This window comes from Caenorhabditis elegans, chromosome IV, assembly GCF_000002985.6.
Source record: "Caenorhabditis elegans chromosome IV".
Taxonomy (NCBI): Eukaryota; Metazoa; Nematoda; class Chromadorea; order Rhabditida; family Rhabditidae; genus Caenorhabditis; species Caenorhabditis elegans.
In genome coordinates, this window is record NC_003282.8 from 15103629 (window position 1) to 15129654 (window position 26026).

The window sequence follows — 26026 nt, forward strand, 5'->3', positions numbered from 1 at the left end:
ATGAACCGTCTGATCCAATACGGAAACACTGATTCCATTCCATTTTACAATTGCTCTTGGAAACCTCAATCAGAATGGTGGTCAAATGGAGTTCAACGTCCGTGGCTTGGATACCCAATTACAGTTTTTGGAATATTTATAGAATTACTGTATATTCCAATTATCAACATAATTTTCAAGACGAAACTGATAAAACACACGTGCTACAAGATTATTGTTTTGCTGGCAGTGACTGATATGTGTGCAACAGGTAACTTAGAAACAAGAATCGATATCCCAATACTACTGGAAACATGATCTCCAATTATAACCTGAAACAGTGGTTTTTATTTTTTGAGTACTTTTAGTCTAAAATAATGTTTTAAGCGTATTCTTGATTATCTATCTTTTTATTTATTAACTAAACTTTTGAAGTTGTACCGAAGGAAAATTTATTGAAACTAAACCCAAACTATTAAAATTCATTACCTACACGAAACAGTACAAAATTTTCCAAATTTTCAGCGTGCAGTTGCATAATAACTGGAATTCTTCTGATCCAGGGTGCAGTTTTCTGTGTCTATCCAACATTTATTTATATAACCGGAGGAATCGCTCTTTGTAATTGGTGTGGAGCATGTGCAATTACAGTTTCCCTGTTTTTGAATCGAATTGTTAGCATTGGATTGAGAGAGTATGCGGATAAAATTGAAAAGCCTATGGCCTACATTTCAATGGTTTTCTGTGTAATTTACATGTTCTACATTAGTTTTTTCACCACTCCCGCATGTTTCAACTCATTGATTATGGCATGGCCATCTGATCCATTGTCAGAAAAGGAGCCAAGTGAAGAGGCAACTAATTATGTAAGTACACTGAAACAAGATATGTTTTAGATTCAATTTATTTTATGGAAATTTCAATTTTTTATTTATTTTATTATCAAAAAATTTAACAAACATAGGAATATTCAAGAAAACTATCTGAAGCAGTCCCGCGAAAGTACGTCCAGAACAAATTTTTAGCTAATTTATTTTCGAGGCCCGCTCAATAATGAAGCCTGTTTTACCCTTTTAACAATATTGCGAGCTTAAAACTTGATGTAAATTGCATATTGTGAATTCACAACGGCAACATTAATGGTTTGTACCGTTTTTAAGCAAAAAACAGTATGAAAATTCATTGTCAAATAAAATTTCAAATCGCCAGGAATTTATAGTAATTTAGAAAATAATTCGATGCAGCTAGTACACATTTCGATGCTATATGTAGTACAATAATCTTAAGTCCAAATAATTTATTGTATTTGTGAAACAGTCAAATTTTTAACTGTGCTTCTTTAAACTTTCCTCTCATTTTTAGTATCGAAATGCGTCTCAAGCCTGGAATAACTGGATTTTCATCACTTGTATGGTTGTTCTATTCACTTTGTATTACGCATTGGTTAAGAAATTGGCAAGAGGACAGAGTTCGAAAGCTTCAAGAGCGGTTAGTTCGGTATTTTTCTGGTTTAAGTGATTTTGTAAAATTCTTTAAATTATCAATTAAATACAAAGCTTATTCAGCAAATTTCGTAAACCTACTGAAATAGTTGTTTTATTTATTTTTAAAGCCTTTGCAATTTTGCAATTTCATTTGGCAATTCAAACTAGACATAATTTTTTTCAATTAAGGAATGAAATATCAAACTCAACTAAACAGTACGTATTTAAAAGTCCATTAATGAACTTTGAGAAACAAGTTTTTTAAAAGAATTTTTAGTGTTTCAAAAAAATGGATGAAACTACAAAATTTGGACATGAGGCTCAATAATTCTTTTAAAAAACATTTTTATTGAGAAATCAGAAAATCAGTTAAAATTGTACTTTATGATTTTATGAAAATCACACAAAACATTACTCAGCTTCAAAAAAAAATCAGTTTTTAATATTGTTTTTCACAGTTTTACGTGGGATAGGTTCCATGACAAAAAACTCTTCTACTGTTCAAATAAATAAAAACAATTTCACATGCGTAGAGTGTTTTCTCGTCTTCCAATTCTAACAGGAGACAATATTTTTGCACGTTTATGCAAACCCCCAGAAACATTTTTTTGTAAAAAACATTTTTCACTCTGAAACCTTGGAGATCTTGTAAAAAACAAAACAAAAAGAACACTGAAAAAATAGTTTAGGTAACAGGTCGGTTTTTTCTATGTGATATGAATGTGAAATACACAGCTGATCACATAAAAAAGCATTTTCCTATCGGAATGATTTTTATTTCAAACTAAACTAACTTTGTGGAAATGCTGAAACAGTTTTAAAAAGTAAACATGTCTGCAAAATTTCACAGTTTCAAGATTTGTATCTAAATTCGTGGTAATTTAAAGAAAGTGCTGTCAATTGCGGGATAACTTCAAAATAAAACAAAACCAATAAAAAACTATGTAAAATAGCAAAAGTTTTTATATTAATTTTATTTCAAATTAAAACTTACATAACAAGATTAGGGGGAACTTTGCCGCTGACTTTTTTTCTGCACAAGTAGTTTGGAATCCCATAAAATTAAGTTTTTTGTGAAAGCACCCTAAAAAGTTCTCACTAAAAACTACCCAGTTTCAGATTTTCATTCAATGCTGTATCATATGCTTCTTCAACTCGTGCACTGCAATTTTCTACAATTCTCTGGCATTCATAACTCCTTCTCCAGCAATTCTAGTTTTTGGTCAATTGTGTTGGTCTATTAATCATGGATGTCCTGCTCTTATCTACGTCACAATGAATGAAACGATCCGGCGGGAATTCAAAAAATTGATTTTCCGAGTTGCAACGAGCAAAGTGGAAGAGGGGACCTCCAGTGCTAATGTGAAGACAATTACTCAATCAAGAATTTGAATTTATTTGTATTGACTTTTTACATTTTTTAAAATTAACATCACTGCACAAAGTCAACGTACTGAAAATAAAAAGGAATATCATGTTTATGGAGAAACTGAAACAGTGAAAATTTGGAAAAAAAACACTTTCTTTCTAATTTATACTAATTGTAACTGTTAAATATCAAAAGAAAATAAAAGTATGATTTTAATTAGAGAAAGTTATCAATACAAGAAAGTTGGAATTGAATTTTCAGAACAAAAAGAAATCCTAGAATACTTTTTTTTAATTTCCAGATATTTTTACACAGTTTGAAACAGAAAAAGAGAAAATTTTTTCAATAAAAATTAAATTTGCTTTTTCGATTTTTGAAAACAACAATGTTTCATGTTTTTGTTTTAAATTACTAATTTTTAATTATAGCTGGAAACATAATATTGTTTCATAACTTCATTTTATTACTTAATTTTTATTTTATTGATTGTGACTCTATAGTCGTTGTATTCCTTGCAAATGTTTGAAAAAGTGTATTCAACTTCAAATATTCTTTTTTATTTTAAGATAAAAATGTTTTTCTTGTCTCTTTTTTTCTGTATTTCTTCGTTTTCTTTTTTTTTGGCATTAAATCCGAGTCTTTCAATTATGGTAATTAAAATTTAAACAAACGCCTGGAGACTAATGAACTTGGAAGATTACCAGATATTTCACTTGACTATGAAACAGCAAATTTTTGATTCAAAAATTTGTTGCCAACTTTCTTCTGTGCGTGCGTACCCCTCTCTGTTAGCACTCAGAGGTCGTAAATAGTAAGAGAGTGAAGAAAAGGGAAAGAACAGGTGGACCCCCCGCCTTTACATGTGTAAAACATACATTATACACAAGAGACGACGGCCTCTTCTCTGCGTCTCTCATGCGTTTTCTTGTACCATCTGCGTCTCTCATTCTCTGTTTATCTCTCGCTGTGCCTACTCGCGGGGTAATGTATTGCACGCGAACAATTCACTGCGTCAAGTGTATACCGAGTGGCGTTCATCGATTTTCTCTCATTTCCGTTTTTTTTTTCGTTTTTTAAATCATTAGTGTTAATTGTTGTACATATAACTATAATTTGTAATTGAAACAGTAAGAATATTTTCTATAATTGTAAAAGTACCGAAAATTTAAAGTTCAATCACTTACACCGGTTTTTTCAAAAAAAAAATTTAGATTTGATAATTTCAAATTTGTTTTGAAAATTGATTTATGATGGAAAAGTAATTAATACAATTTTCGTAAATTTCTCTTATCTGAACAATATTTTATTTTTTCCAAAACTCTCGAAAAAATGTTATTTCTTTCGTTCCTTTGAAAATAAACTTTTTCTAAATTCTTCAACTAATTTTTTTGACGCAAGAGCTATATATATTTTCTAAAAAATTCGGAAAAAATATAATAATTTGTTACTAACCTTTTTTAGAAACATACTTGTATCTTCCTACACCAGTTAGTACAAGGTTTTTGAAACGTTTACAATTTTTTCGTTCATTCGATAATTTATCATCTATAAATATTGTTTTCCCTCAAAATTCTAATAAAAATATAATTGATTTTTCAGAAAGCTGAATAATCTCCCAAGTTCTGCTTGTTTCTATGTTCTGTAGTTGAAACTGTGATTTTTTTTTTCATATGACAAACAACTTTCTATTGCAAATCTGTGGGAGTATTTAATGAAAATGTAATCAACATTTGGTTCACATTTGAAACAGTTTGAACATTATACGAAAATAGTACAAAATTTTCACTAAAATTAATGTGGAAAGAATAATTAACCGTTCGTGCCCCGAATTGCATAGTTTTTTTTGCTTAGAAATTTAGTTCAATTTTGAAACAGTAAAATTGCATTTATATTGAAAAAATTTCATTTTAGTCGCAGAACGTAGAAAAACTATCTAATTTTTACCTTTCCTTTCAAGGATTAAAGCCTTAACTGACCTTAAAATTTGGCGCGATATTGAAACAGTGAAACGTTTTCAGCTGTAAAGTTTAAATATCTTTTTTTTTGTGAGTAGAATGAAAGAAAAAGTTCAAAGTTTAATTCACATTTGAAACTGTAATTTTTAATTTTTCCAACGTTTTCTGAAACCATTGATAGTAAATATATTTTCTTTATAATTTAAACTTGATTAATTAATTCTCCAATTAGTTTAGAAAAACACGGACAGTTTCATGTTCATGACTTCAAGTGAACAATTTCCAAAAAGTTCCTTACTTCTTCTTCGCTATATTTTCCAATTTCACAAAGATAAACCCAAAAAAACCTGAAATTTCAGATGCCAGGCCCAACTCCAAAACGTGCTTCACTTCCAAGGCCAGCTCCATATCAACTTCCACGTGAACAAAAAACAGAGAATCTTCTAAATGCTCCCGTGGAAGCTAAGATGCCAGAAAATCTCCGAGTATTCCAAGAAATGGCTCAATCACTTCCACCAGGGGACATTGACTTTCAGCCACGGAAAATCGTTTTCAATGCTCCGTACAATGAAAAACAAGTGTTTCAAATCAAATTAATCAATACTTCGGCGCTTCGTATTGCTTTTGGAATCAATACATACATGAGAAAACTCAGAGTTGATACATTATGCACACCACGTTGTGGAGTACTTGATCCAAATGAGCATATTCTGTTGGCTGTTTCATGTAGTGCTTTTGCCTTCGGACAAGTTGATACAACAAATGACCGTATCACTGTCGAATGGACAAATACCCCTGAAGGATCCGATAAACAGTTCTGTCGTGAATGGTTGGAAGGAGAGGGAATGGTTCGTCGAAAGATTATCCTAATCGAATATAATTCAACTCCAATCGCTCCAAAACCTACAACATCTTCGAAACCTCTTCTACAGGCCACTAAGCTTGGGATGTGGTTGCCGATTGGATTTGCTGCTTCTGAATTGTATGACTATGAGAAGGGAGTTCCATTGGATCGGGAGACTTGTGAGGTTGGTTTTGAGAAAACGGGATTTGGCGGACTATAACCAAAAAAAATTTCAAAAAAAAAATCCCATTTTGTAAACGGACAGCTCCTGAAGAGCTGCTCGTTCAAAATTCCCTCCAGATGTCGGCTGCAGTTTTTATTAAATGATAACAATTGGAGTATTTTGGCACTGACCAAGTACTCTTAATTTTCAGAAAAACCTCGAGAAACTCATCAAAAACGACCGTGACGTCGACTACTACGAATGGCTGAATCTCGCCCAGCAGTGTCGAACGGAAAATCACAAATTAATGGAGCAAATGGCACTTGGAATGGCTTTTACTTCGGCCATGGTGAGCATTTTCAGTTTTATCATTTTTTTTCTGAAAATTCCAGTCTCTTTTCAGGCGAACAAGCAACACAAAAAAGTGTCTCGAAAAGCGGATAAGGATAAAATCACAGGCGCCATAGTGCAGAACAAGATGTTTTCGATTGAAACCGCAGAGATTTGGGACAGAGTTTTGACATTGCCCAATAGAAAATGGTTCCAAATTTCTGATGTAGTGACAGATGGAGAGGTTTCGAATTGGTCGTCGGCAAATTTGGTGACTCATGTGAGAGCCCTGGCAAGATCGGTTTTCGATAAGGTGGGTTCAAGGAAAATTTGGAAAAAAAACAAACTCTTAATTTAACAAATTACACAGGTTGACGAAGCGGATCCCCATATGATGTGCTACGCAACTTCGCAAAACGCTTGCATATATGTTCCCATTGATAAGGATTTTTTCGATGGATTTGCAGGTGAGCTTTATAAATTCCTTGAAACAGTTAAAAAATTTAAAAAAAAATTAATTTAATTTCAGAATACCTAATTGGCGGATTCGGCCAAGAACAATCGCGAGATTTGAAGCTTCAAGTCAGAAAACTGGTCACCGAGGTTATGGGAAATAAACTGTGAGTTTTATTGTTTCCAGGTCCCAATTAAATACATTTTTTCAGAAACCGTGTGAGAGCCCGCTATAACAAAATGTATGGGAAAGATGCAAGTGAGGAAGCTGCAAAATGGATGAGAGAGGAGCTTGACAAGAAGGATGGAGAACTGAAAGAGTAAGCAGCAGACACTTTGCGGGTGTAAAATAAAAAGTTTAAATTTACAATTTCAACTAGTTTTTAAAAATAATGGAATATTTTCAAACTTATTAACCAGTGGAATGAAAAAAATCGATAATTTTCCGGATGTCAACTCATATTCTCGAAAGGCTCAAAAAGCTCGTATGCTATTGAAGTTCACGGAGAAGAAGAAGAAGATCTCGTCAAATCTGAAGTTTTGAGTGGAGATGAGGACGTGGAAATGGAATAATTTTGCAAAGTCCAACTTCCGGAAAAAACTAATGACAATTTGTTTTTCAAACTACAGTTTCATCCTGTTTTCTTATTGATTTTGTTTAATATTTGTAGTTACTTCATTGAATTGGATACACATTTGACCAAATGAAATTAATATTTTCAAAACTAAAAAAAAAGAAAAATGCATTTTGAAGATGAAATTTTAAAAAATAAGTGAAAAAGATAGGGTAACACGTGGTAAAAATGTTGTGATAACTCCTAAATGAATTTGCAAGTTTTTTCGTGGATCAAAAAAAGCACACGACCCCAAAAACATTTTTTTTTGCAATTTTTTAACACTGACTATTTTAATTTTAAATCACACTTGAATCTGTTTTCGATTTCAGGCTTACAATTAAAATATGATATCCAAAATCAGATTTAGCAAAAAAGCTAAAATTTCCAAATATTGTTTCAATATTTCTACTTATGCGGTACAATTAATATTAATTAGTAAAAATAGCGTGTATGTACAAATCCCATTCAAACCCATTTCTCTTCACAATCTAAAGACATACATAACATTTTTAAAAAGTCAAATTGTTGAGACCGTCAATGTTCAATCAAAAATTGATTTTTCGACATCTTGAATAAATAAATTTTTAATTTTCAAATGTGACATTAAAGACAAAAATGTGCCACTACTGTATATATTATCGATGTTGACGAAAAAACGGACTAATCAGAAAAAAAGCGCGATATTTTGTTTAACGATAACCTGAAACAGAGATTTAATTTCTTGACTGCGAATCGGCTGTGTTTAGCTTATTTTGACTGAGCATATGGTTATTCGATTGACCGATGTACTCAATTCTTGATTTTAAGTCAATTTCTGATAGCAGTATAATTCTGGGCAGTTTCAAAAATTAATTCATTCGTTCAATTTTTGGAATTGGATTTTTTCTGGAAAAATAAAAGTTATACTTTTTCATCGTTGCCCATTAAGCTAAATATTTGTTTAATTAAGTAATATCTAAATCATCTCATAAAAAATAAATGTTCTGAGCACAAAACTATCAATCTACTCTCTTTTGATTATCACAGCAGTTATAGGGTGATGTGTATTACGACGAAAACATTATTCAGCATTTATTGAAAATGCTGCGTACTAAATGGACTACGTGGAACCGTAAAGTTTGAAAATTTACATATGTACCGAACATGATACAGGTAATACAAATTTTGCGATGAAAGTGAAAAAATAACATTTCTGCTTTAGGTTCGACAGTTGTGACTAATTTAAAGCAAAAAATAATATTGTTATGTACATGAAGACTTTGCAGCAAAATTTAATTCAATTTTGCAAAAACTTCACATTTTGATCCTCAAATTGATTGTTGTTAAATTTTTTTGTTGTATGTTAATGAAATTGAATAAATACATTTAAATTAACAACAGAGTAAAACAGAGCAATTTATTTTCGTTGAGAAAATTCTGGAATTTATCTTCTGACTGATGTGAAAATTTAGTTTTTTAAACTCACAACTTTTTTAGTTTTTAGTGCAAGTTGAGAAAATAGATGTGTATGTTTTTGAAAAATCTCAAATTTCGGTTGAGATGCATCATTGAATATTAAATTTTTAATATATGAACGAAAAGCGGTCCATCGAAAGTGTTTTAAAGGAATCAATAATATAAAAGTACCGAAACAGTATTTTTTGGGGGACTTTTCACATTTTGTGTTTGGCAGTTTTCCTGTGGTTTTTTTATAAGCTGATAATTAAATGTTGATTTCCTGATTTTTTCAAAATAGGCAAGTAAAGTAGGAAAAATTGTGCAAAGTTTGTTTGAATTTTAATTATTTCTAGTGAATACTTGTTTCTAGATTGAGAACATGAAAAAAATTACTACTCAATTGGCAACAAGAAAATTAAATGCATATTTATAGGAAAACTGAAACTGTAAATATTTGATTAAGAAATGATACGTTGTTTTAAACAATTTTTTCAACCTATGTATCAACATTGTTCTGTGATTGGCCAGGAAAATTGTTTGTTTACTTTGAATCAATAATTTAAATTTTTTAAGCTGAAGTTCAATTAACAAAATTAACCATTTATCCAGAAAAATGTTTCAATTTTCCTAATCTTTGTTCACAGAACAGAATTCAAAAACTGTAAACCTGATCAAGCTCTATTGAAATTGGTTCTAAAGTTGGAAATGTTTTTAAATTTGGAGCAGGTTGTCCAGCAGGTGGTGGTGGTGGAATTCCATTCTCGACGTAAGGTGCTCCAGGACGTCCGGGGCCAACCATTGGCGGCTGAGCATATTTGGTTGTGTTGTTTGGCATTCCTCCACCATTACCGTATTTGTTCCTGTTTCTTCGGTTCTTCGCCAGAATACAGCAAACCACCGAGCAGATTATGCACAGAAGAATGATACCGATACCGCCAACTTGAATTTCAATATACATTGCGCAATGTGAGAGACGATGTGAGAAGAGAAGAATAATAGTAAATGATTGAATTGTGTGAGTTTGGTGACATTTGGAGTAGTTTTAATGTTTCACGTTTTTAATATATTTTTCAAGTTTTTTCAAGAAAATAGTAACTTCGTAAATTTCTTCGTAAATAATTGTATTTTTAAAATGTTTATTTTGAAAATTGTTAATCCTGAGACGGTGAAAACACGAAACTCAGCGTTAATTTGTATTTTTAATTAGTGTTTGATTCAACCAGTTCTTGCATAAAAACATTATTCGACACCGATTTTTTCTAATCCGGAGAATCTGAAACGGTGAAATTTTGCAAAATCACACTTGAAAAACTAAATGTTATTAATAATGATTAATTTTTTTTAATTGAAAAGTTTTATACGAACCTTGAACCAGGTTTTGTTTTGTTCATAAAAGCTTTTTTCCAATAAGGAGTTTTTATATCATAAAAACTTGAACAATTCGGAATATTAGGGCGCTAATGCAATATCTTTGGGAAACACCGTTTGATACCCTGCGTTTTGATATACATAATTAGCGGCTCATTTATTTAATAACGATGTGACGTCACTCTTTCCCAATTGAAAATTGCAGCGTTTTCCAGGAATTACACTTCGAAATACACGTGAAATTTTATAAAATTTGACTTGAATATTCGTGGTATGTGTAAACCAGAAAAAAATTGAGTTTTCCAATAACTGCTATATCTGATTGGACATCAACACGGAACATAGAACAATTACTTAACAATATTTCAAATATTTAACGCATCATTGAAACAGTATTTTTAATTCAAAATTTTTGAAAAGTTAATTCAAGTTTTTTGACTACCGTATATGCATATTTTGTTAGAATTACATTCCAAAATTATTGTTTCTGGCATGTTTAGCAGTTATGTGGAAGTTATAACACGAGAAAAATTAATAATTTAATTTTTACGGAAAGTTAATATTCAAAATGAACATCATGTCAAACGCTTCGTGGCCGTGAATAGTATAATCCAAGACCTAAAACGTCTCAGTCAAATTTTAATTTCTAACTTTGAAATTTGATAAATTTGATATGATCATTCCAGCAACTTGCAATAAAAAAGCATTGACTTTAGGCAAAGTTTTTCAGCTCAAAAACACAAGGGCTAAACAAAAAAGCCTTAGTGCTAGTAACACAATTGACCTCAAAACACTAGGATCATTTTAAAGTGAGATTCAGTCTGAAATTTCAAGAAAAAATATAATAACTTTTGTCTGATAATGTGTTCAGCTAGCTACTACTTTTCATAAACATAACCTTAATAAAAGTTCTGGACTTTAATTTAATATCTTTAATTTTCAATATCTCACTGATTATCAAATCAATATTCACTATTTTTGAACGATTTTTCAAGTATGACAAAGAGCAATGGATATGATGGCGGAGAAGTACAGAAATTGCAAAATGGAATTTCCACTGATGCATCGGAGGATTCTGAAGCTGGGTCAGGAAGTGTGAAGCCAACGAGGACTTGTGATACTACAACAATGACCCTTATTGAATAAAGTTTTTATATAATGCTCGAATTTTTTAGAGAAAAATTTCGACTGTTTCACATAACTATTAAATAAACACTTCCTTAATTTCAATCACTGTGACAAAATAGGCCAACTAAGTTCGTTGTTATAATTAGAAAAAGTTATACTTTTATCATACATCCAACAAGATTCGCTCTGCGAAAGCGTTTTGTGCAGGGAAAAGGCGCAATTATAGGAATGCATATCAAAATCCTTGAAATTTCGATGAGTTTTTTTTTGGAAAACATTTAACAAATTCGTAAGAAATGTACCATTCGTGAAACAAAAAAAAATAATGTAGAAAAAAGTTTTTTAACCCCCGTAAAACCCCCCGGAAATCTACAGAAAAATAGGACAAGAGGCAAAAATGAGCCCTTTCCGTGTTTGCTACTCTAAAAATTTTGAGGGAAAAAGGTAAATTCGAAGACTCAAAGCTTGTAAAAATGCAGGGTAAATCATCATAAGTTGTTCATTTACCATTTCTGCAAAAAAATTTTCGACTGTTTCAAATAATTATTTAATTCACACGTTTCGCTTCGCCCAGGTTGATCACTAGGTTGACAAAAAGAGGTATTACTTAAAAAAAAATTTTTTTTGTCCTCCGTGTTTTGACTCTTTGTAGTTTGCACGAAAAATGTTCAGTTGCGTTGCTTTTTTTCCAAATTTTGAAAACAAAGGAAACTGCAGTTGCACAAAACCAAATAATTCAAATTTAGCATGGCATTTTGCATTTGCTTCATTTTTTGCTTTTTTGTTCACAAGTGACTCTTAAACTAGTGCAACATGCGTCCAACATTTGCAGCTTCTGTAATATGCTTTTATATTGCAAACAGTCAAGCAACAGCTGATTATTCAATGATAGAAGTTTACGGAAAGCCGGTGTCTTTCAATTGGACCAACACTAGAAACTTTACATGGAAGGAGTGCGTCGAGTTTTGCTATGAGAAGCCAGAGTGTGCGGTGAGTTTAGGCAGCTCCCGACGCCTCGCGGGTTTCAATGGAATTTTTGTTTGACAGTATGAGCTCGCGAGATGTCCGTTGCTTCGGTTTTCAAAGTTGGTAAAGCAATTTTGAAATAATTTTTCAGCTTGCATATAATGAGAACGAAAATAAATGCTCGTGGTTTGCTCTTAACAACATTAGTACAGTGGAGAAGACTACAAAACTGGAAGGTTTTGCAACTGCAAAAATATATTTCTGGGCGCAAGGATTCGGAATGCAGTACAACTACACAATAGTCTTTGCGAACAATATCTGGAAATTTACCTTCACTTGTGAATACCTCTAGTGTTTCTTGAAGAAAATCTGAAATTTCAGTAAAATACGCGTGTCCCATAACCACCTCATACGTATTTGTGCAACGACCTGGCGGTGTTGAATGGTGTTTTGTCACTCCAATTGCACCGAATGGAACGCCGTACACAGAAGCTGCGAACGCTTGTCCGAGCATGGAAAACAACGTGTTCACTGGACCAGCGACGATTGCAGAGTTTGAACTGTTGGCAGCGACGATGAAAAAACGTTTAGCGCAAACTGGAAACCGCGATTATCTTTTACGTGTACATGGGAAGAGGACCACGGCAGAAAACCCCAAGCACAGAGGATTGTAAAAGTTTGAACGTTAGTCGTGCATTGAAAAAGATAAACTACTTATTTAAATAGTAAAGAAAAATAATGGTATCAGAAAAAAAATCTGTCTATCATGTTTCACTTCCTCAATATTTTCAGTTTGTATTTTAACAAATTTTATTTTTTTTTAGAAAATTTATTATTTTCCAGTCAAAATGCGAAGTTTTGTCAAGTAGGATGGTACCAAATGGAATCCAAAAACAGTTCAAAATTTTATGAAAAATTGAAGTACGCTAGTCGTTTTCAAAAAAAATCAACTGGGAAAAACTTTTTTTTCGAAAAAAAAACCGAGATACAGAGGATTGCGAATGTGTGAACGTTAGTAGTGTGTCTAAAAAGATAAAACATTTCTCCAATTAGTATAGCAAATTTTATCCGTTTCAGTATGCTATTAGAACTGACAAAAATACAAGTTCAAAACTAATATCACAACTTCAATTGTTAATAAAAATCTCTACCATGTTTCACTTCCTCTATATTTTCAAGATGTAATTTAACAAACGATAATGACAATGACGTAGATTATAATAATTATTATTGCCTAAAAAGCGTAGGAAAAATATGGTATCTGAAAATAATTGTCTATCATGTTTCACTTTCTCAATATTTTCAGTTTTTATTTTAACGATCCATTATGGCACGTCATTTTATAAATCAGAACGAGTGTTGTTGTGTGTGGGTAAATTTTAGCAAATATTATTTTTTTCATTCAAAATGCGGTGCCAGGCAAAATTTTGTCAAGTAGGATGGTACCCAATGGAATCCGAAAACAGTTCAAAATTTTATGAAAAAATGAAGTACGCTAGTAATTTTGAAATCAATTAACTGGAAATAACTTATTTTTTTCGAAAAAAAAACCCGAACAAAGAGGATTGCAAAAGTCTGAACGTTAGTAGTGTATTGCAAAGATAAACGATTGCTCCAAATAGTATAGCAAATTTTATCCGTTTCAGTATTCTATTAGAACTGACAAAAATACAAGTTCAAAACTAATATCACAACTTCAATTGTAAATAAGAATCTCTATCATGTTTCACTTTCTCAATATTTTCAATGTTTAATTTAAGAAACGATTTTGGTACCATATAAGCAGAGACCGTACGGTTCACTTTGTAAGATCTGACGAAATTTCTACTATCAATATTTTTCAGGGCTTCATGTTCACGGACTCCACAGCAAAAACAGTTGCTCCTTACACTTGGAAGACTGATGCAGGAGCCCGTGCAACCTCAACATCCGACTGCATTGTTTTGGTACTCAACGGAAATAACCCAATTGTGGCAGATGTTCAGAGGTTTGAATCGGAGAGGAAATTTATTTGAAGACTGTAAATTTGTTTCAGCTGCAACGCGGATACAACTCTTCCTGCACTTGGTGTTATGTGTGGCAAGCGGGCTTGGGTTTATTGATTTTTCGGTAATCTGGGTCATTTGGGAAACATCATTTTAAATATTAACATATTTACAATAAAAATTTGATTTTTTTTGATTTTCTTGAATTGGCTTACTGCCCAGAATTTTTCGACTGTTTCAACATCTCATTATTATCTGTCACAAAAATTATTGCCATTCAGATTTTGGACTACGATCGAGTTATACGTTGGGTTCACAAAACGGACGGTATTTTCTTTTTAGTCTAATCAGAATGAGCTTCGGCCGACAAGTGAAGAATATATGACCAACTTGAAACAGTGGTTGAATACATCCGAAGATTAATTTTTTCAAGAACTCAAGAATGGGGCGTGGTTATGGCTTACCAATTCTTACGATTAGCAAAACCTTGATTTTTGCCAAAATATAATCGCTGTTTCATCATGCTAACATTATCAATTATAAGTATTACTGTTTATGAGGGTTGTATTCTAGTTCCAATGCACAACATCTTCGCTACTTGTTCAGTTGGTCATTACGAGGAATTGTTCAAAAGTATATACATCTGCCAGGTCATCTGCTGCTTGTTCAGTTGGTCTTCTGCCAGGTCAGTGGGCTTGCATCTTTGAGACGTACCCCGTGTAGGCGGAATTCTAGAAGTTCATATTTATATCGCAATCGGATACTCTATATAAGATTCCTTGCACATTATGCATTACATAAATCACAAACTTATATGCCGAACTTGAAACAATAGTTCAATTTTCGCGGAAGTGAAACTTTTCCAAGGACTAAAAAAGAAGCGTTGTTATGCACAAGAGTTATGGCTTGTCATTTCTTAGAAGTACCTTCCGTGAGTTTCTCTGAGAAAACTTTTTTTGTACACTCCCGTCATTCTCTAAAGAATGTTGCTCTTACCTCTCATATTTCTTGTCCTTTCCCAGCAAGCTTTCTGTGATGACTGGATGATATCTGTTTTTGGAACAATACACCAAGCTGGTAGTCCAAATATTACAACAATCACTGATTGGAATGAATGTGTCAAAGGATGTGCAAATGAGCCAGGATGTGTGCTTGCACATGAGAATAAGGAGAAGGAATGTCATTGGTATCAATACGATATAATCGGCTATGTCAAGAAATTGACTAAAGAAGACGGGGAGAGAGTTTCTTTCAAAGTATGTTCAGTTTCGTCTTCGAAGCATCTTCATTAAATTTTTGAATGCGCAGCCGACGCCAAACGAGGTCTGCGATCACCAACTCGCAACCGTGGGGGTGCGGGAGTAGGGCCGACGCGGTGTGCCCTTTTCGCGCCTCGTCTTCGTAGGAGGCCTAGTGTACCATAGCCCCATAACCACAAAATCAGGTATATTTTTCCAGATCACCAAAGACCCCGCTTCGAAAACTTGTCCATCTGGAACCAACCCGCCAACTTTCAACGGGGAAAATGCACCCGGGTTTTTACTGCTTTACGGGGAATACAATAACCCTACTGACATAACTTACACAGTCCGCTACGAAAACGGACTGTGGGGTGTATTTGTTGAATGTGAGTTTGAATTCAGTGAGAGACTTTCATGGACGCAGATATACTGCGACCGACGCTCCGCGGGTTTGCTCGAGCCTTTACGAGCGCGGAATGCGGGCGCCGCCGTGTGTGCAGCGAAGTGATGTTTATTTGGAAGCGGCCGACACGTTCGGGGTTCCGCGTCGCACTATACATGCGGCGTGGGTGACGCCGTGAGGGCGACAGCAGGAGCTCTCTTCCAATCTCAAATTTTCATGTTTCAGCCAAAATCGCATGCCCCGATGATTACTGGACTTATTCGCCAAGAGAATCCGGTGATTATTGTTTTAGAGCCGGAATCGCAGGCTATAATGAACAAATATCATATGAGACAGCAGTTGAGAGATGTAAAAGCGAATATAATGCAACTTTCTCGGGACCGGTAAATGAAGAGGAAGGAGATTTGTTATTTTGTTAGTTTTTTCTGAAAAGGAAAATTGATTCCAAAAAAGATTTCCAGACCTTGCTGAACGCCTGCAGGAGGACAGAGCAACTTACAGTACAGATTATATTATGAGAGTTGACGGGAAACGAACAGAAGCTTGTCAGTCGACTCCAGACACTCCGAATTGCATGTCTCAGAGTGTAAGCTTAACTATTTTGAAAATTACTGTTTTACCATTTGTTTAGGGCTTTACGTTCATTAATCCCATGTCTACAGTTGCATACCCAAAATGGGCTTCAAGTATTGGCGCCCGTGATGGAAGCGATGATGATTGCATTGTCATCAAAACGGTTTCAGGAAAAAAAAGCGTGGCTACCGTTCAAAGGTTGAATCCATAGAAAAGTTTCAATCAATTAGAACTATAATTTTCAGCTGCACCACTATGACGTCACTCCCTGCGCAGGCGTATATGTGTGGGCGGGAAGCGTGGGTTTGGAACTTGTAAACACTGCCCAATAAATATTTTTGAAACTTGAACCTTCTTCTTCTTCTTCTTCTTCTTCTTCTTCTTCTTCTTCTGTATCCTTAGATTACTGTTATCAATGCAGTCTCAATATTATTTTGGTCCAACCTGACTAGATACGCTTCCATGTCAAATTTTAATGTTTGCCCATTCTCAGAAATTCATAATTTTCCTAGTAACCAAGTGTTTTTTTTCAATGTTTTGTGCACCACAAAATTTTTGCAACAGAAAAAATAAAATTTGCAGACTTTCTGCAACAATGTCGGCTTTTTTCCTAACTATTGTTCTTCTATTAAATTCATCGCCAACTGAATCATTTTTCCAAAAAATGATAATAGTCTGGGGAACACCAGAAACTTTTGATAGCTGTGAAATCAACTACTTTTTTGGAATGGTCTGAGTACAACAGTGCTATGAAACTGAAGATTGTGTGGTATGTTGAGAATATATGCATTTTTAAAGAGTTTTGTGGAGTTTTTAGACTGCTGTACAAGTGGAAGTGGAGTCGGGAGTTTGTGGTATATGTAAATTTGAAGATGGAGTATCGAATGTTGAGAAGACTTCAAAAACGGAAGGAATGAAGGTGGCTTTCAAGGTTAAGGTAAGTTTTCAAAAAGTGTGGCTTTTGGAAGCAGCCGACACGTTCGGGGTTCCGCAGCTTGGCGTGAAATGAGTAGCTTGGTGCGTGCGCAACGTAGTGCGAAGAGGTAGTTATTTGGAAGCGGCCGACACGTTCGGAGGTCTGCGCCGCACTATACTTGCGGCGTGGGTGATGCCGTGAGGCCGTGAATTGGATTCCTAGGGTAAGCCCTTATCATCAAGGTTCGTTAATTTTCAGACAGCTGAAGGTTCATGCCCCGATATTGAAGGTTCCCCAGTAACAGGCGATGCATCTACGACAACATTTTTTGCAAAAATTCAAAATTACACAATAACATTTATCGGGACTTTTGAGAAGTTTTGTAAGTTTGGAATAACGCTAGAAAATCATTTTTCAAGTTGACAATACACTATGTTTTTTTACACGCAGAAATAAAAAATGTACAAGATTTTCGAGTATATGGAAACGAGTAAAGTTTGAAATGTACTCTTAAACTGCTAGCAAATTTATTTGTTTTACAAAAGTGTTCTGACAAAAAAATGACAAAAAAATTCTGAGAGTACTCTTAAAACTATCGTGAAACATTAAAAACATTTTTGACCACTTCAACTATTTACAGCCTTATTCGCCTATGTCACTGTGACCAGGGCTGTGCGGCAACCGAGATTTTTGGTAACCGGCACTTGCTGAAGTTGCCGAACACTGAAAAGTTCTGCAACTTTTCGGCAACCGACAAGTTGGATGCCGGTTGCCGCACAGCTTTGACTGCGACCGACGTTTCCCAGTTTGCGCCCAACCCGCTGATCCGTGAAATGTCGGCCGCAGAACACTTATTTAAAAGGGCGGTGCGTAGAGTCTCGCCTTCATGATCTTCCGTGCCTACTATTAATTGTTTTCAGCAATGAGCCGATGTGAGGAAGGATGGGCATTCTTCAAAAGAGAATCCGTTAATTGGTGTTTTACTTCTGTTACAAAAACTGATGTAACATATTCTGCAGCAGAGGCTTCTTGCGTTCAGTTTGGTGCCACTTTGAGTGGGTTGGAAAGTCAATTAGAAGCCAATGCAGTCGTTTGTAGGTTTTGCCTTGATAATCAGAGCTTCTTTTTTCAATTTCAATTCTCAAAACCTTTAGCATCTTTATAGCTATTCTCCAAACTTCTCGAAGCCAGAAGCAACTTCAGTCAATTTACATGAGAATTGATGGGCAACGAACCGAAGAGTGCCAGGAAACACCTACAACAGAAAATTGCATGAGCATAGACGTAAGTAGTCATATTTCTTCTATAATATGTTCAACAAATTTTAACTGTTTCATGCTCTATACTTATAAAGAACATTGTTTATACGAAACTGTTTCTTTTTGCCAATCGCTTCTTAACAATTGAATTGAAATTTTTTCAGGGATTAACAAGGCATGACAAAGGTGTAAAAAACTTTGATGCCTACCAATTTATGACTGATTCCTCAGCTGGCGCCACAGATGGCAAAAATTGTATGGTTTCAGTTTGCGATGGGGTAAACGATGGAAAAATTGAATTTGCAGAGTATGTCGCTATAATTTTCTGACAAAACTGAAACAATCTATTCCAGATGCGAAATATCCACTTCATACTCGATTTCGTATATGTTATGTGGCTGTAGAATAGACAATGTTTCCATGCAATTTATTGTCCCTACTCTTAAATAAATGATAAAATTAAACGTTATATTAACTAATTTTTCCAGTTTCAATTTTGTGTTAATTGTAAGTGATATTTCCAAAAACTGTTTATTTACTACTAAATTGGAGTTTTCAATAAAGAAAACAAAAACGACCATCTTTAGATTTAATTTCTCACCAAACTAACTTGGGACAATTGATTTAGGTGACCAAGAACAATTACAAAACATTAGGATTTTTGAAAAAAGTGGCATCTTTTGAAACAATGTTGAAATTGTATTTGTAGTTTTTCAATATACGACAATATTCAATGATGAGCACTTTTTTGTTTTCTTAGTTTCCCGAAAGAAGACATTTCATATGAAGTTTTCTTATTTTTTAAAGCAAATTCATTACTGAAAAACTGTTTTGATGAAGATAAAAAATTAATACAAAATTGTCTAATTTTCAGATATACATTTAAAAAAATGTACATAAACAGAAATTCCTGTTTCAATCAAATAACAAAGCCTGAACCAGACACTATTAGCGTTTGAATATTCGTGGTGAAAGTCGAGAATCTCCTAGTAACCACGTTTTGTTTGAAGTACGTGCCAAAAACTTGGCAACAAGTTTTTTTTCAAAAAATTCTCAATTTTGCGTTTCAGTTTCATTTGAACAATGTCTACTATTTTCACAGCGACTATTATTTTTATTTTAATAATTATAAATTCAACTGAATCTTTCTATCAAAAAATGGTAATTATTTGGGGAATACAAGAAGATATCGACTTTTGTGAAGCAATGAACTCCATGGAATGGCCTAAGTGTGCACAAAAGTGCTATGAAACTGAAGATTGTGTGGTATGTTGAGAATAAATATTTTTGAAAATTTTGTAGTTTTTAGACAGCAGTGCTGGACACATCGGGCACTTGTTTCACATGTAAATTCAAAGCTGCATGGACTGTGAAAAAAACCTCACGAGAAGGGAAAACGAAAGTGGCGTTTAAGCTCAAGGTACTCTTTTTTTCTGTTTCAACAAAAAGGCATAACAAAATTTCAGGCTGATGAAGGTTCATGTCCCGATATGGAAGACTCTCCTCTAATAGGCGATGCATCTACGACAACTACCGACGCAAAAATTCAAAATTACACAATTACGTTTACCGGGACTCATTGGGAATTTGAGAAGTATTGTGAGTTAAGGAAATCCACCGTGAAAAGTTTTTAAAATTATTTTTTCAGCACTAAATCGGTGTGAAGCAGACGCTTTTTATAGAAGACCAAATGCTGATAGGTGTCTTACTTTTATTGAAAAAGCTTCAATGTCATACGATAAGGCTATAAATATTTGCGCTGGTAATGGGTATGACAACGGATTGAGTGGATTGGCAAGCAAAGAAGAACTGGAGAGGGTTGTTTGTGAGTTAGTATGTACATTAGGTTAGTATGTTCAATTGAAAACTGATAGCTAAACTTCAAACCTGCCGGGTGGAAGAAAACGTTGAGGCGGTCTACGTTAGAATTGATGGGCAACGAACCGAAGAGTGCCAAGAGACTCCTACAGCAGGAAATTGCATGAGCATAGACGTGAGTAGTCATACTTATTTTGTTACTGTAGCATGAAGAACAAATTTCAACTGTTTCATGTTCTTTACTTATAAAAAGCTTTATTGATGAAAAACAGTCGGTCGTTGTGCATAAAGTTTAAAAATGAAAATTTTAAAGTTCAGGCATGTTAATAAAATATTTTTCAGGGATTCACAAGGCATGACCAAAGTGTACAAAACTTTGATGTTTATCAATTTATGACTGATTCCTCAGCTGGCGCTACAGAAGGCAAACAGTGTATGGTAGTTGTGGGTGAAATGGTGAAAACGACGGAAAGATAGAGTATGTCGAGTGAGTTGTTATAATGTTTCAAACAAAAATACCACTTTAAATTCAGGTGCGGAACATCGTTCACTACTCCTATTTCGTATGCGATATGTGCAAAAGATGCTTTAAAATAGATGATATTTAATAGTTTTAGAAAGACAATTTTATTTTGCAGTTAAATTTTTGTTTTTGTAAGTTTCCTCGTGTCTTTACTGCAAAACATGTTGAATTGGCTCATAAATATTGTTGATAGTAGCAGTGAAATTTCTCAAACCAGTTTCAAAGTCTTATGTTGCTCTTTTAGATCAATTTTGTTTGAGTAAATGAAAACTTTCTTGCAATTTTTCTTATTATTGCTAGACACATTTAAGCACAAGTTGGAGCCCGTTAAATGACGGATGTTGCAAAATAACTTTGTAAGACGAGGGCCTGCTCAGTTTTGACTTTTTCAACTTGCAACTTTATAAAAAATGTGCTGAATTTTTAGAGAGATGGCTTATTTTATGACGTTCGACATAATTTTTTAAAAGATTTTTCAATGCTTTAAAATTGAATGCTGACATATTTATTTGAATAGTTGCAAACACACAATTCCATAAATTATTTCTTACACGGAGCGAATCTTCCGCACATGAACAAATCCTGAGGATAGTCACTTTCCAAAACGTTGCAGCTGCAAGCATACCTATGTTATCAAATAATTATAAGTGAGAAACTCACTTGGCCACATATAACTTTAAGTTTGTCGGATTGGCAACAATACATTTTTTCAATCTATAAACATTAATTTATTTGCGCTTTGAGATGTTTCTTACGGTGAGAAACGGGCAGATTGCTGCAATTCATTGAAAAAGGAATCAATCGACATTACAAGATCAGTCCATTTTGTTCCCTGAAATGTACAGTTGTAGATTGAAAACAAATGATCAATATAGCATGTAGATTGATGCATACCTTTGTTATCGTACAATTGCCAAAATTCGATATCGAAGCACATGTCTCCAATCTGCGTGCCCCAATCATAACTTGTGATACAGGTTTAATGTTCGGGAATCGATTTTTGAGTAGAGCTGAAAATAATTGTCTGCTTATATTTTTTGGGAATTTCATTTTTGGGTAAACAATTTACAAGGATTTTTTTAGGCAAGGAATATGGACTATCCAAAAACTCATTTGTTTTGGAAAATGTCGTTACACTTAAAAAAAACTATTTTATACTCCACGACCTAACTCACCAAAAACAGAAATGAATTCCCCCTTGTCCTTGAATCCAGTCATCACACCACCATAGCTGTTGCACACTTTTTCCGAGGTTTTATATAAATCGTTGGTTGCTTGGTTCCAGAACATGTTGATGCACCATTTCTTTTCTACATCATTATTGATTTTTCGATTAACCGAGATCCAACCGTCTGGACAATCGGATTGCTCGCATGCTGAAAATAAATTAATAATCCTTTGAAACAGTAAACCTTGTTTAAAAATAAATATTTAAAGTTGCTCACTTCCTGGCCAGAAAAATCCGGTTCCGTTTGGCCCTGGGGCACCTTGAGCTCCACGTGGTCCTTCACGTCCTTCACGCCCTCGCGGCCCGCGTTCAGCTGAATTTTAGGATTACGAATTTTATGCTTTCAGAAAACTTACGTTCACAATCATAATAGTCATAATGGTGTCTTCTTCCGGAAGCAAGAGCCAAGAAAGCGAAAAAAACAAGAGAAGCCTTGATCATTTTTCTTCGATGCTCTGGATCTGTTTGGGCTCAATATTTATAGCAGGACTGTATAAGGAAGTGACGAACCATGTCTGAAAACATAGAAAATTCGGGAGCGTTGGTAAAGATTAACTTCCGGGGACACCTCATGTATGTTTAGACATCTAACATCACACATGATTTTAATCGATTTGGTATCTCGGCTACCGTAGCGCAAGAAGAAAGCAACTCCCTGGATTAAAAAAAAACATTCATCTTGCTCTGCAAAATGTTTTTTTAATTTTGCCGTTTCATGTTGGCTTTAAAAATAGACGAAAATTGCTGATTCCAATCAGTAGAAGAAGACTCTCAAAAAGCATGCTCTTATAATTCAATTGATGTTTCAAGAAAAAAAAACTTAATCGTTGCATGAAAAAAAAAATATTCAGATATAAAAATACTATTTTAATATGTTTCCGAAAAACGAATCAGTTTCATGATGTCTTCAAAAAACTAGTCTGTAATAGTGATTAGTTGCCACAATTCTGAGAATCGTTGGCGAAAAATAAATGAATCTGATAAGCAAATTATGCGGCGCAGACACGTTTTTGAGCAATTTTCAAACTTTTACAACTAACTTGAATGGTTTCAAACTGGTTTTCAACGTTAATTGTTGAAGCAGAAAAAATAATTTCCTGTTTCACGATGCTCTTATAGTTTTATGTGAATGCTTCAGACTTCAAACTTCGTATGTAAAATTCGGCTACCGTAGCACCAAGAAAAAAATTCCTGAATAAAACAAAAATTCATCTGGTTTTGCAAAGAAGTTCTTAACACGCTATGATCACAACGATACTGATGTTTTTTTTTTAAATCTTGCCGTTTCATGTTGGCTGTAAATACAGACGCAAATTGCATTCTCAATTGATGTAAAGAAAGAAATAGTTTTTTTAAAATTAGATTTTCAGAAAGAAATACGGAAAAATATTCAATATTAAAAATTTGTTTAGATTAGAAGAAATTCATTTTTAAATTATAAACACACATTTTGATATAAGAAGTACTATTTTAATATGTTTCCAAACAAAAAAATTCCGTTTCATAATTTCCTTAAAAAACTTATCAACCCGACTTGAGTAGTTATCAGGTAGATACTTTTAGCCTCTGAATCGTCGTCAAAAATAAATGAAACTGATTTGGAAATTATGCGCCGCAGATACCGCTTTGAGCGATTTTCATTCTTTTACAACCAAATTTTATGTTTTAGGATTGGTTTTCAACGTTGACTGTTAAAGCAGAAAATCAATCATTTCCTGTTTCACAATGCCCTTATAGTTTCATGTGAATGCTTCAGATTTAATAAGGGTACCATTTTTTCTACTGCCAATTATGATTCATTTATTTCATTTTCAATTGCAAAAGCAATAGTCAATTATATCACTCCAAGTCTGGTCCCGGAGCTCCTGGCAGCCCTGGTGGTCCTGGTGGTCCACGGTATCCACGTGGTCCGCGATAATCTTTCAAGTCGTCTGGAATATTGGGTTTCGGATCATAAAAATCTACCAAACACACTTACAAGTCTCATAATCCATCTGGTATTCATATCCCGAGTTTTGGGGGTACTGCGGAGCTGGGTTTCCGTAAGAACCATAGGAATATGAGGCAGAAACGAAGGCAGTCAGAACAAGGAAGATCAGGAGCAACTTAGTCATTTTGACGGATAACAAAGAAACTCCAGTGCACTGTTTTTATAGTATTTGAAACCAGGAAGTGGAGCGTTTTGTTTCCAAAACATTAGGAGGAAAATGGTTTTTTTGTTTTGTTTTCGAAAAGGAGGACACATTGAGATTGCATCCCACATATTACGGTACTTGATCTCATGTGTTTTTCTTGACGTCATATAAATTTTTTGTAACTTTTCCGTTTTGTTCTGGAGGTAGCCTCCTTTATCTGCAATTCCAGGGGCTACTTATTTTTTCAGAAATTTGACTGTTAAAAATTACCTTTTTCTCCAACCTAATTACTTTATTCCAATTATTTTTCTGGAATTGCTTCTGAATACACAGTTTATGTTCTATTTCACTAAAAACCGCTTTTGCGTGAAACGTCCAAAAAACCAACAAAAAAGTCACGTAAAAATTAATCTTGTAATGATTCGAAATATTTTTAAGATTCAACTTAATGTTGCTGAAAATATTTCTGGGTAATTTTTAAGAAATATGTCAACTAACAAAATAATAGCAAAGTATTTTTCGACATTTTATAATAATATTGGAACATATTTTGATAAAACTTAAGACAACAAAACTATAAATTGCCTAAGTAAGTCACTGAGGGTGCAAATCTAATTTGGAAAATTACGGTAGTTCATTAATAATCCCAAATTGTAAAACCCACCAATTTAATTTTGATTGCACTTTACCAATACAATTTTCAAAAAACAGCTTTCTGTATTGTCTCTGTACATTGGAGCACATTTGTTGCTGACGTTTAATTTCAAATCTCAAAGTTTCTCTTTCATTTGGTTTCTGTTTCAAATTCTCACTTTAGATGCAGTCCCTCAATATTCAATGGTTTCTTCTTAGCTCTACAACATGTAAGCTTTTATTCATGAAAATACACAAGTTCATTTCAGTCTTGAATCCACGAATTACAAAATTACCAATAATTCGATATAAGCTTTAAAAATGTATCTAAAAAAACTAAAAATTATCTGTTTCACGATTTTCTTTTATTTCATGTGTTTTTAGCGTAATTCTTGGAATCGTTCCATTACATAAGATAGTAATTATTTCACTCCAAAGTCAATCATGCATCTATGGGCGGTCCTGCTGATTTTGGCGGGTCTTATAATTCACAGGTTTCATAATCCACTTGGTATCAATATCCCTAATTCTGGAAGTACTGCGGAGCCGGGTCTCCGTAAAAACCATAAAAGTATAAAGCATTTTTAGTCGTCTCAGAGTTTGTTGCACTGCTCCATCGCACTGTTTCACCATCGCACTGTTTCAGTCAACGACATGTTGAGATTGCATCCCACATATAGGTGTATATATGCCCAAAAGTATACATTTGTAGCGATTTTCTTCATTGTCCTCTCTATACTTTCTTTATTGATAATGTTTTTTGTAACTATTTTCTCTAACAAGCCTAAAATACAGAAAATCTCGTTTCATTATTTAAAAAAGTTACAAACATTTTCTGGAACAGTATATTTTTCGATGATTTTTTGTCAATTTACGAACATTATTGAATTATTGTGCATTTTTGTCACAGAAATCCACAATCTTATTTAATTTCTGATCAAAAAGATGAGTTTTTGAAACGAATCGCTATTGATCTCCAATTTAAAAAAGCGTTTGAAGGTTAGTGCTCCAGTCTCTAATAGTTGACTACTAGAAAATATATGGTATGTCCTAAAATTAGTGGTATACAATTGAACATCTGTCAGTTCAACTTTCCGTGGTATGAGTTGCTGAAGATACTCTTTTCTTTTTTTTAACTTTTTAGAAAACATTGTCATAGCTATCACGTCTGCTCCTCTTCTTTATTTTTTACTCATGCCTAGATTTCTTTATTTGAATA

General features: G+C 33.8%; 9 protein-coding genes, 84 non-coding genes and 1 pseudogene across 94 annotated transcripts; 50 read left to right on the top strand and 44 right to left on the bottom strand.

Annotated features, from left to right (window-relative positions):
* srt-44 (Serpentine Receptor, class T) lies at window positions 1-2855 on the top strand (the record flags this gene model as incomplete). Its single annotated transcript, NM_070422.1, has 4 exons — window positions 1-250; window positions 505-845; window positions 1342-1467; window positions 2583-2855. 4 exons carry the CDS (start codon window positions 1-3, stop codon window positions 2853-2855), a joined length of 990 nt encoding a protein of 329 aa, NP_502823.1.
* Window positions 14-34, top strand: 21ur-9479. The gene has a single exon (NR_061734.1).
* Window positions 414-434, bottom strand: 21ur-2942. The gene has a single exon (NR_061735.1).
* 21ur-12586 lies at window positions 1229-1249 on the bottom strand. Its single transcript, NR_061736.1, has one exon.
* Window positions 1230-1250, bottom strand: 21ur-2807. The gene has a single exon (NR_061737.1).
* On the bottom strand, window positions 1233-1253 carry 21ur-11735. Its single transcript, NR_061738.1, has one exon.
* 21ur-7787 lies at window positions 1503-1523 on the bottom strand. Its single transcript, NR_061739.1, has one exon.
* On the bottom strand, window positions 1652-1672 carry 21ur-4105. Its single transcript, NR_061740.1, has one exon.
* On the bottom strand, window positions 1808-1828 carry 21ur-11855. Its single transcript, NR_061741.1, has one exon.
* On the bottom strand, window positions 2001-2021 carry 21ur-5357. The gene has a single exon (NR_061742.1).
* Window positions 2210-2230, bottom strand: 21ur-13381. The gene has a single exon (NR_061743.1).
* On the top strand, window positions 2358-2378 carry 21ur-1071. Its single transcript, NR_061744.1, has one exon.
* A 40-nt stretch (window positions 2856-2895) lies between the features above and the next one.
* On the bottom strand, window positions 2896-2916 carry 21ur-2674. Its single transcript, NR_061745.1, has one exon.
* A 175-nt stretch (window positions 2917-3091) lies between these two features.
* On the bottom strand, window positions 3092-3112 carry 21ur-9313. The gene has a single exon (NR_061746.1).
* Window positions 3113-3319: 207 nt separating this feature from the next.
* Window positions 3320-3340, top strand: 21ur-5224. The gene has a single exon (NR_061747.1).
* A 151-nt stretch (window positions 3341-3491) lies between these two features.
* 21ur-7809 lies at window positions 3492-3512 on the bottom strand. Its single transcript, NR_061748.1, has one exon.
* Window positions 3495-3515, bottom strand: 21ur-4914. Its single transcript, NR_061749.1, has one exon.
* A 377-nt stretch (window positions 3516-3892) lies between these two features.
* On the bottom strand, window positions 3893-3913 carry 21ur-6973. Its single transcript, NR_061750.1, has one exon.
* Window positions 3914-4418: 505 nt separating this feature from the next.
* On the bottom strand, window positions 4419-4439 carry 21ur-3148. The gene has a single exon (NR_061751.1).
* Window positions 4420-4440, bottom strand: 21ur-11454. The gene has a single exon (NR_061752.1).
* Window positions 4441-4515: 75 nt separating this feature from the next.
* 21ur-3025 lies at window positions 4516-4536 on the bottom strand. Its single transcript, NR_061753.1, has one exon.
* A 104-nt stretch (window positions 4537-4640) lies between these two features.
* 21ur-5941 lies at window positions 4641-4661 on the bottom strand. The gene has a single exon (NR_061754.1).
* A 109-nt stretch (window positions 4662-4770) lies between these two features.
* On the bottom strand, window positions 4771-4791 carry 21ur-5712. The gene has a single exon (NR_061755.1).
* A 355-nt stretch (window positions 4792-5146) lies between these two features.
* Window positions 5147-7791, top strand: M199.2 (Major sperm protein; the record flags this gene model as incomplete). The annotated part of the gene is made up of 7 exons (NM_070423.10): window positions 5147-5815; window positions 6006-6143; window positions 6198-6437; window positions 6495-6591; window positions 6654-6744; window positions 6790-6897; window positions 7027-7791. 7 exons carry the CDS (start codon window positions 5147-5149, stop codon window positions 7148-7150), a joined length of 1467 nt encoding a protein of 488 aa, NP_502824.3. The 3' UTR covers window positions 7151-7791.
* Window positions 6988-7008, top strand: 21ur-13502. Its single transcript, NR_061756.1, has one exon.
* On the top strand, window positions 6991-7011 carry 21ur-6403. The gene has a single exon (NR_061757.1).
* On the top strand, window positions 7249-7269 carry 21ur-10306. Its single transcript, NR_061758.1, has one exon.
* 21ur-4159 lies at window positions 7250-7270 on the top strand. The gene has a single exon (NR_061759.1).
* Window positions 7253-7273, top strand: 21ur-5592. The gene has a single exon (NR_061760.1).
* 21ur-130 lies at window positions 7631-7651 on the top strand. Its single transcript, NR_061761.1, has one exon.
* A 45-nt stretch (window positions 7792-7836) lies between the features above and the next one.
* Window positions 7837-7857, bottom strand: 21ur-15318. Its single transcript, NR_061762.1, has one exon.
* On the bottom strand, window positions 7838-7858 carry 21ur-3893. The gene has a single exon (NR_061763.1).
* Window positions 7859-7949: 91 nt separating this feature from the next.
* 21ur-3991 lies at window positions 7950-7970 on the bottom strand. The gene has a single exon (NR_061764.1).
* A 270-nt stretch (window positions 7971-8240) lies between these two features.
* Window positions 8241-8261, bottom strand: 21ur-30. The gene has a single exon (NR_061765.1).
* Window positions 8262-8518: 257 nt separating this feature from the next.
* Window positions 8519-8539, bottom strand: 21ur-2520. Its single transcript, NR_061766.1, has one exon.
* A 222-nt stretch (window positions 8540-8761) lies between these two features.
* Window positions 8762-8782, bottom strand: 21ur-4598. Its single transcript, NR_061767.1, has one exon.
* Window positions 8783-9302: 520 nt separating this feature from the next.
* On the bottom strand, window positions 9303-9589 carry M199.134 (uncharacterized protein; the record flags this gene model as incomplete). Its single annotated transcript, NM_001268928.1, has 2 exons — window positions 9303-9436; window positions 9481-9589. The coding sequence occupies 2 exons, from the start codon at window positions 9587-9589 to the stop codon at window positions 9303-9305; spliced, it is 243 nt and encodes an 80-aa protein (NP_001255857.1).
* Window positions 9590-9723: 134 nt separating this feature from the next.
* On the top strand, window positions 9724-9744 carry 21ur-5204. Its single transcript, NR_061768.1, has one exon.
* Window positions 9745-9846: 102 nt separating this feature from the next.
* On the bottom strand, window positions 9847-9867 carry 21ur-6608. Its single transcript, NR_061769.1, has one exon.
* Window positions 9868-9937: 70 nt separating this feature from the next.
* 21ur-13498 lies at window positions 9938-9958 on the bottom strand. Its single transcript, NR_061770.1, has one exon.
* A 366-nt stretch (window positions 9959-10324) lies between these two features.
* On the bottom strand, window positions 10325-10345 carry 21ur-3709. The gene has a single exon (NR_061771.1).
* Window positions 10346-10995: 650 nt separating this feature from the next.
* Window positions 10996-11145, top strand: M199.135 (uncharacterized protein; the record flags this gene model as incomplete). The annotated part of the gene is made up of 1 exon (NM_001307164.1): window positions 10996-11145. One exon carries the CDS (start codon window positions 10996-10998, stop codon window positions 11143-11145), a length of 150 nt encoding a protein of 49 aa, NP_001294093.1.
* An 88-nt stretch (window positions 11146-11233) lies between these two features.
* On the top strand, window positions 11234-11254 carry 21ur-96. The gene has a single exon (NR_061772.1).
* Window positions 11255-11702: 448 nt separating this feature from the next.
* 21ur-10949 lies at window positions 11703-11723 on the top strand. The gene has a single exon (NR_061773.1).
* 21ur-3261 lies at window positions 11704-11724 on the top strand. The gene has a single exon (NR_061774.1).
* Window positions 11707-11727, top strand: 21ur-8680. The gene has a single exon (NR_061775.1).
* A 213-nt stretch (window positions 11728-11940) lies between these two features.
* Window positions 11941-14195, top strand: clec-188 (annotated as a pseudogene). Its single transcript has 5 exons — window positions 11941-12117; window positions 12245-12431; window positions 12475-12777; window positions 13938-14080; window positions 14129-14195. Coding segments are annotated over exons 1-5 (877 nt in total).
* 21ur-7545 lies at window positions 12633-12653 on the bottom strand. The gene has a single exon (NR_061776.1).
* Window positions 13211-13231, top strand: 21ur-11199. The gene has a single exon (NR_061777.1).
* Window positions 13291-13311, top strand: 21ur-5195. Its single transcript, NR_061778.1, has one exon.
* Window positions 13294-13314, top strand: 21ur-4744. The gene has a single exon (NR_061779.1).
* 21ur-14496 lies at window positions 13419-13439 on the top strand. Its single transcript, NR_061780.1, has one exon.
* On the top strand, window positions 13420-13440 carry 21ur-3248. Its single transcript, NR_061781.1, has one exon.
* On the top strand, window positions 13780-13800 carry 21ur-8783. The gene has a single exon (NR_061782.1).
* 21ur-5727 lies at window positions 13860-13880 on the top strand. The gene has a single exon (NR_061783.1).
* Window positions 13861-13881, top strand: 21ur-11889. Its single transcript, NR_061784.1, has one exon.
* A 159-nt stretch (window positions 14196-14354) lies between the features above and the next one.
* Window positions 14355-14375, top strand: 21ur-9605. The gene has a single exon (NR_061785.1).
* Window positions 14356-14376, top strand: 21ur-2818. The gene has a single exon (NR_061786.1).
* Window positions 14377-14409: 33 nt separating this feature from the next.
* On the bottom strand, window positions 14410-14430 carry 21ur-2660. Its single transcript, NR_061787.1, has one exon.
* Window positions 14431-14673: 243 nt separating this feature from the next.
* 21ur-15351 lies at window positions 14674-14694 on the top strand. Its single transcript, NR_061788.1, has one exon.
* Window positions 14695-14843: 149 nt separating this feature from the next.
* 21ur-456 lies at window positions 14844-14864 on the bottom strand. Its single transcript, NR_061789.1, has one exon.
* Window positions 14865-15061: 197 nt separating this feature from the next.
* Window positions 15062-16613, top strand: M199.136 (PAN-3 domain-containing protein; the record flags this gene model as incomplete). Its single annotated transcript, NM_001307165.1, has 6 exons — window positions 15062-15334; window positions 15537-15705; window positions 15948-16136; window positions 16184-16308; window positions 16354-16493; window positions 16541-16613. 6 exons carry the CDS (start codon window positions 15062-15064, stop codon window positions 16611-16613), a joined length of 969 nt encoding a protein of 322 aa, NP_001294094.1.
* On the bottom strand, window positions 15933-15953 carry 21ur-8046. Its single transcript, NR_061790.1, has one exon.
* Window positions 16614-17208: 595 nt separating the features above from the next.
* clec-189 (C-type lectin domain-containing protein) lies at window positions 17209-18920 on the top strand (the record flags this gene model as incomplete). The annotated part of the gene is made up of 6 exons (NM_001028152.2): window positions 17209-17232; window positions 17470-17593; window positions 18132-18305; window positions 18377-18495; window positions 18635-18777; window positions 18824-18920. 6 exons carry the CDS (start codon window positions 17209-17211, stop codon window positions 18918-18920), a joined length of 681 nt encoding a protein of 226 aa, NP_001023323.2.
* On the top strand, window positions 18585-18605 carry 21ur-3932. The gene has a single exon (NR_061791.1).
* On the top strand, window positions 18588-18608 carry 21ur-9592. The gene has a single exon (NR_061792.1).
* 21ur-13791 lies at window positions 18744-18764 on the bottom strand. Its single transcript, NR_061793.1, has one exon.
* Window positions 18748-18768, bottom strand: 21ur-12365. The gene has a single exon (NR_061794.1).
* Window positions 18921-19001: 81 nt separating the features above from the next.
* Window positions 19002-19022, top strand: 21ur-9810. The gene has a single exon (NR_061795.1).
* A 76-nt stretch (window positions 19023-19098) lies between these two features.
* On the bottom strand, window positions 19099-19119 carry 21ur-12697. The gene has a single exon (NR_061796.1).
* Window positions 19102-19122, bottom strand: 21ur-1412. Its single transcript, NR_061797.1, has one exon.
* Window positions 19123-19425: 303 nt separating this feature from the next.
* On the top strand, window positions 19426-19446 carry 21ur-1510. Its single transcript, NR_061798.1, has one exon.
* Window positions 19447-19553: 107 nt separating this feature from the next.
* M199.7 (PAN-3 domain-containing protein) lies at window positions 19554-20765 on the top strand (the record flags this gene model as incomplete). The annotated part of the gene is made up of 6 exons (NM_001356938.2): window positions 19554-19736; window positions 19780-19890; window positions 19937-20069; window positions 20119-20295; window positions 20345-20463; window positions 20631-20765. 6 exons carry the CDS (start codon window positions 19554-19556, stop codon window positions 20763-20765), a joined length of 858 nt encoding a protein of 285 aa, NP_001343595.2.
* 21ur-2286 lies at window positions 20561-20581 on the top strand. The gene has a single exon (NR_061799.1).
* Window positions 20766-21302: 537 nt separating the features above from the next.
* On the bottom strand, window positions 21303-22493 carry clec-190 (C-type LECtin). Its single transcript, NM_070425.6, has 7 exons — window positions 22396-22493; window positions 22257-22352; window positions 21987-22187; window positions 21706-21821; window positions 21567-21643; window positions 21472-21525; window positions 21303-21424 (listed from the first exon to the last, which is right to left on the bottom strand). The coding sequence occupies exons 1-7, from the start codon at window positions 22478-22480 to the stop codon at window positions 21352-21354; spliced, it is 702 nt and encodes a 233-aa protein (NP_502826.1). The 5' UTR covers window positions 22481-22493; the 3' UTR covers window positions 21303-21351.
* 21ur-14830 lies at window positions 21699-21719 on the top strand. Its single transcript, NR_061800.1, has one exon.
* 21ur-3208 lies at window positions 22151-22171 on the bottom strand. Its single transcript, NR_061801.1, has one exon.
* A 300-nt stretch (window positions 22494-22793) lies between the features above and the next one.
* 21ur-5174 lies at window positions 22794-22814 on the top strand. The gene has a single exon (NR_061802.1).
* Window positions 22798-22818, top strand: 21ur-12472. The gene has a single exon (NR_061803.1).
* A 157-nt stretch (window positions 22819-22975) lies between these two features.
* On the top strand, window positions 22976-22996 carry 21ur-1159. Its single transcript, NR_061804.1, has one exon.
* Window positions 22977-22997, top strand: 21ur-4799. The gene has a single exon (NR_061805.1).
* A 368-nt stretch (window positions 22998-23365) lies between these two features.
* Window positions 23366-23386, top strand: 21ur-5111. The gene has a single exon (NR_061806.1).
* Window positions 23367-23387, top strand: 21ur-9456. The gene has a single exon (NR_061807.1).
* A 194-nt stretch (window positions 23388-23581) lies between these two features.
* Window positions 23582-23602, top strand: 21ur-8644. The gene has a single exon (NR_061808.1).
* Window positions 23583-23603, top strand: 21ur-12427. The gene has a single exon (NR_061809.1).
* Window positions 23604-23801: 198 nt separating this feature from the next.
* 21ur-3916 lies at window positions 23802-23822 on the top strand. The gene has a single exon (NR_061810.1).
* M199.9 (uncharacterized protein) lies at window positions 23818-24203 on the bottom strand. The gene is made up of 2 exons (NM_001083229.2): window positions 24018-24203; window positions 23818-23970 (listed from the first exon to the last, which is right to left on the bottom strand). The coding sequence occupies exons 1-2, from the start codon at window positions 24151-24153 to the stop codon at window positions 23879-23881; spliced, it is 228 nt and encodes a 75-aa protein (NP_001076698.1). The 5' UTR covers window positions 24154-24203; the 3' UTR covers window positions 23818-23878.
* Window positions 24204-24475: 272 nt separating this feature from the next.
* 21ur-14457 lies at window positions 24476-24496 on the top strand. Its single transcript, NR_061811.1, has one exon.
* A 142-nt stretch (window positions 24497-24638) lies between these two features.
* 21ur-9594 lies at window positions 24639-24659 on the top strand. Its single transcript, NR_061812.1, has one exon.
* Window positions 24655-24675, bottom strand: 21ur-9998. The gene has a single exon (NR_061813.1).
* Window positions 24676-25015: 340 nt separating this feature from the next.
* On the top strand, window positions 25016-25036 carry 21ur-7053. The gene has a single exon (NR_061814.1).
* Window positions 25037-25584: 548 nt separating this feature from the next.
* Window positions 25585-25605, bottom strand: 21ur-12739. The gene has a single exon (NR_061815.1).
* Window positions 25586-25606, bottom strand: 21ur-13856. The gene has a single exon (NR_061816.1).
* A 396-nt stretch (window positions 25607-26002) lies between these two features.
* Window positions 26003-26023, bottom strand: 21ur-15141. Its single transcript, NR_061817.1, has one exon.
* Between the last annotated feature and the right edge of the window lie 3 nt (window positions 26024-26026).

Coding starts and splice junctions, on each gene's coding strand:
- clec-190 (NM_070425.6), bottom strand. CDS start 22,480: ATGATCAAGGCTTCTCTTGTTTTTTTCGCTTTCTTGGCTCTTGCTTCC. Junction 21,822..21,986: donor GGAATTCATTTCTGTTTTTG/GTGAGTTAGGTC, acceptor AATTATTTTCAG/CTCTACTCAAAAATCGATTC. Junction 21,425..21,471: donor TTAAAGTTATATGTGGCCAA/GTGAGTTTCTCA, acceptor GTATGCTTGCAG/CTGCAACGTTTTGGAAAGTG.
- M199.9 (NM_001083229.2), bottom strand. CDS start 24,153: ATGACTAAGTTGCTCCTGATCTTCCTTGTTCTGACTGCCTTCGTTTCT. Junction 23,971..24,017: donor CCAGATGGATTATGAGACTT/GTAAGTGTGTTT, acceptor CCAATATTCCAG/ACGACTTGAAAGATTATCGC.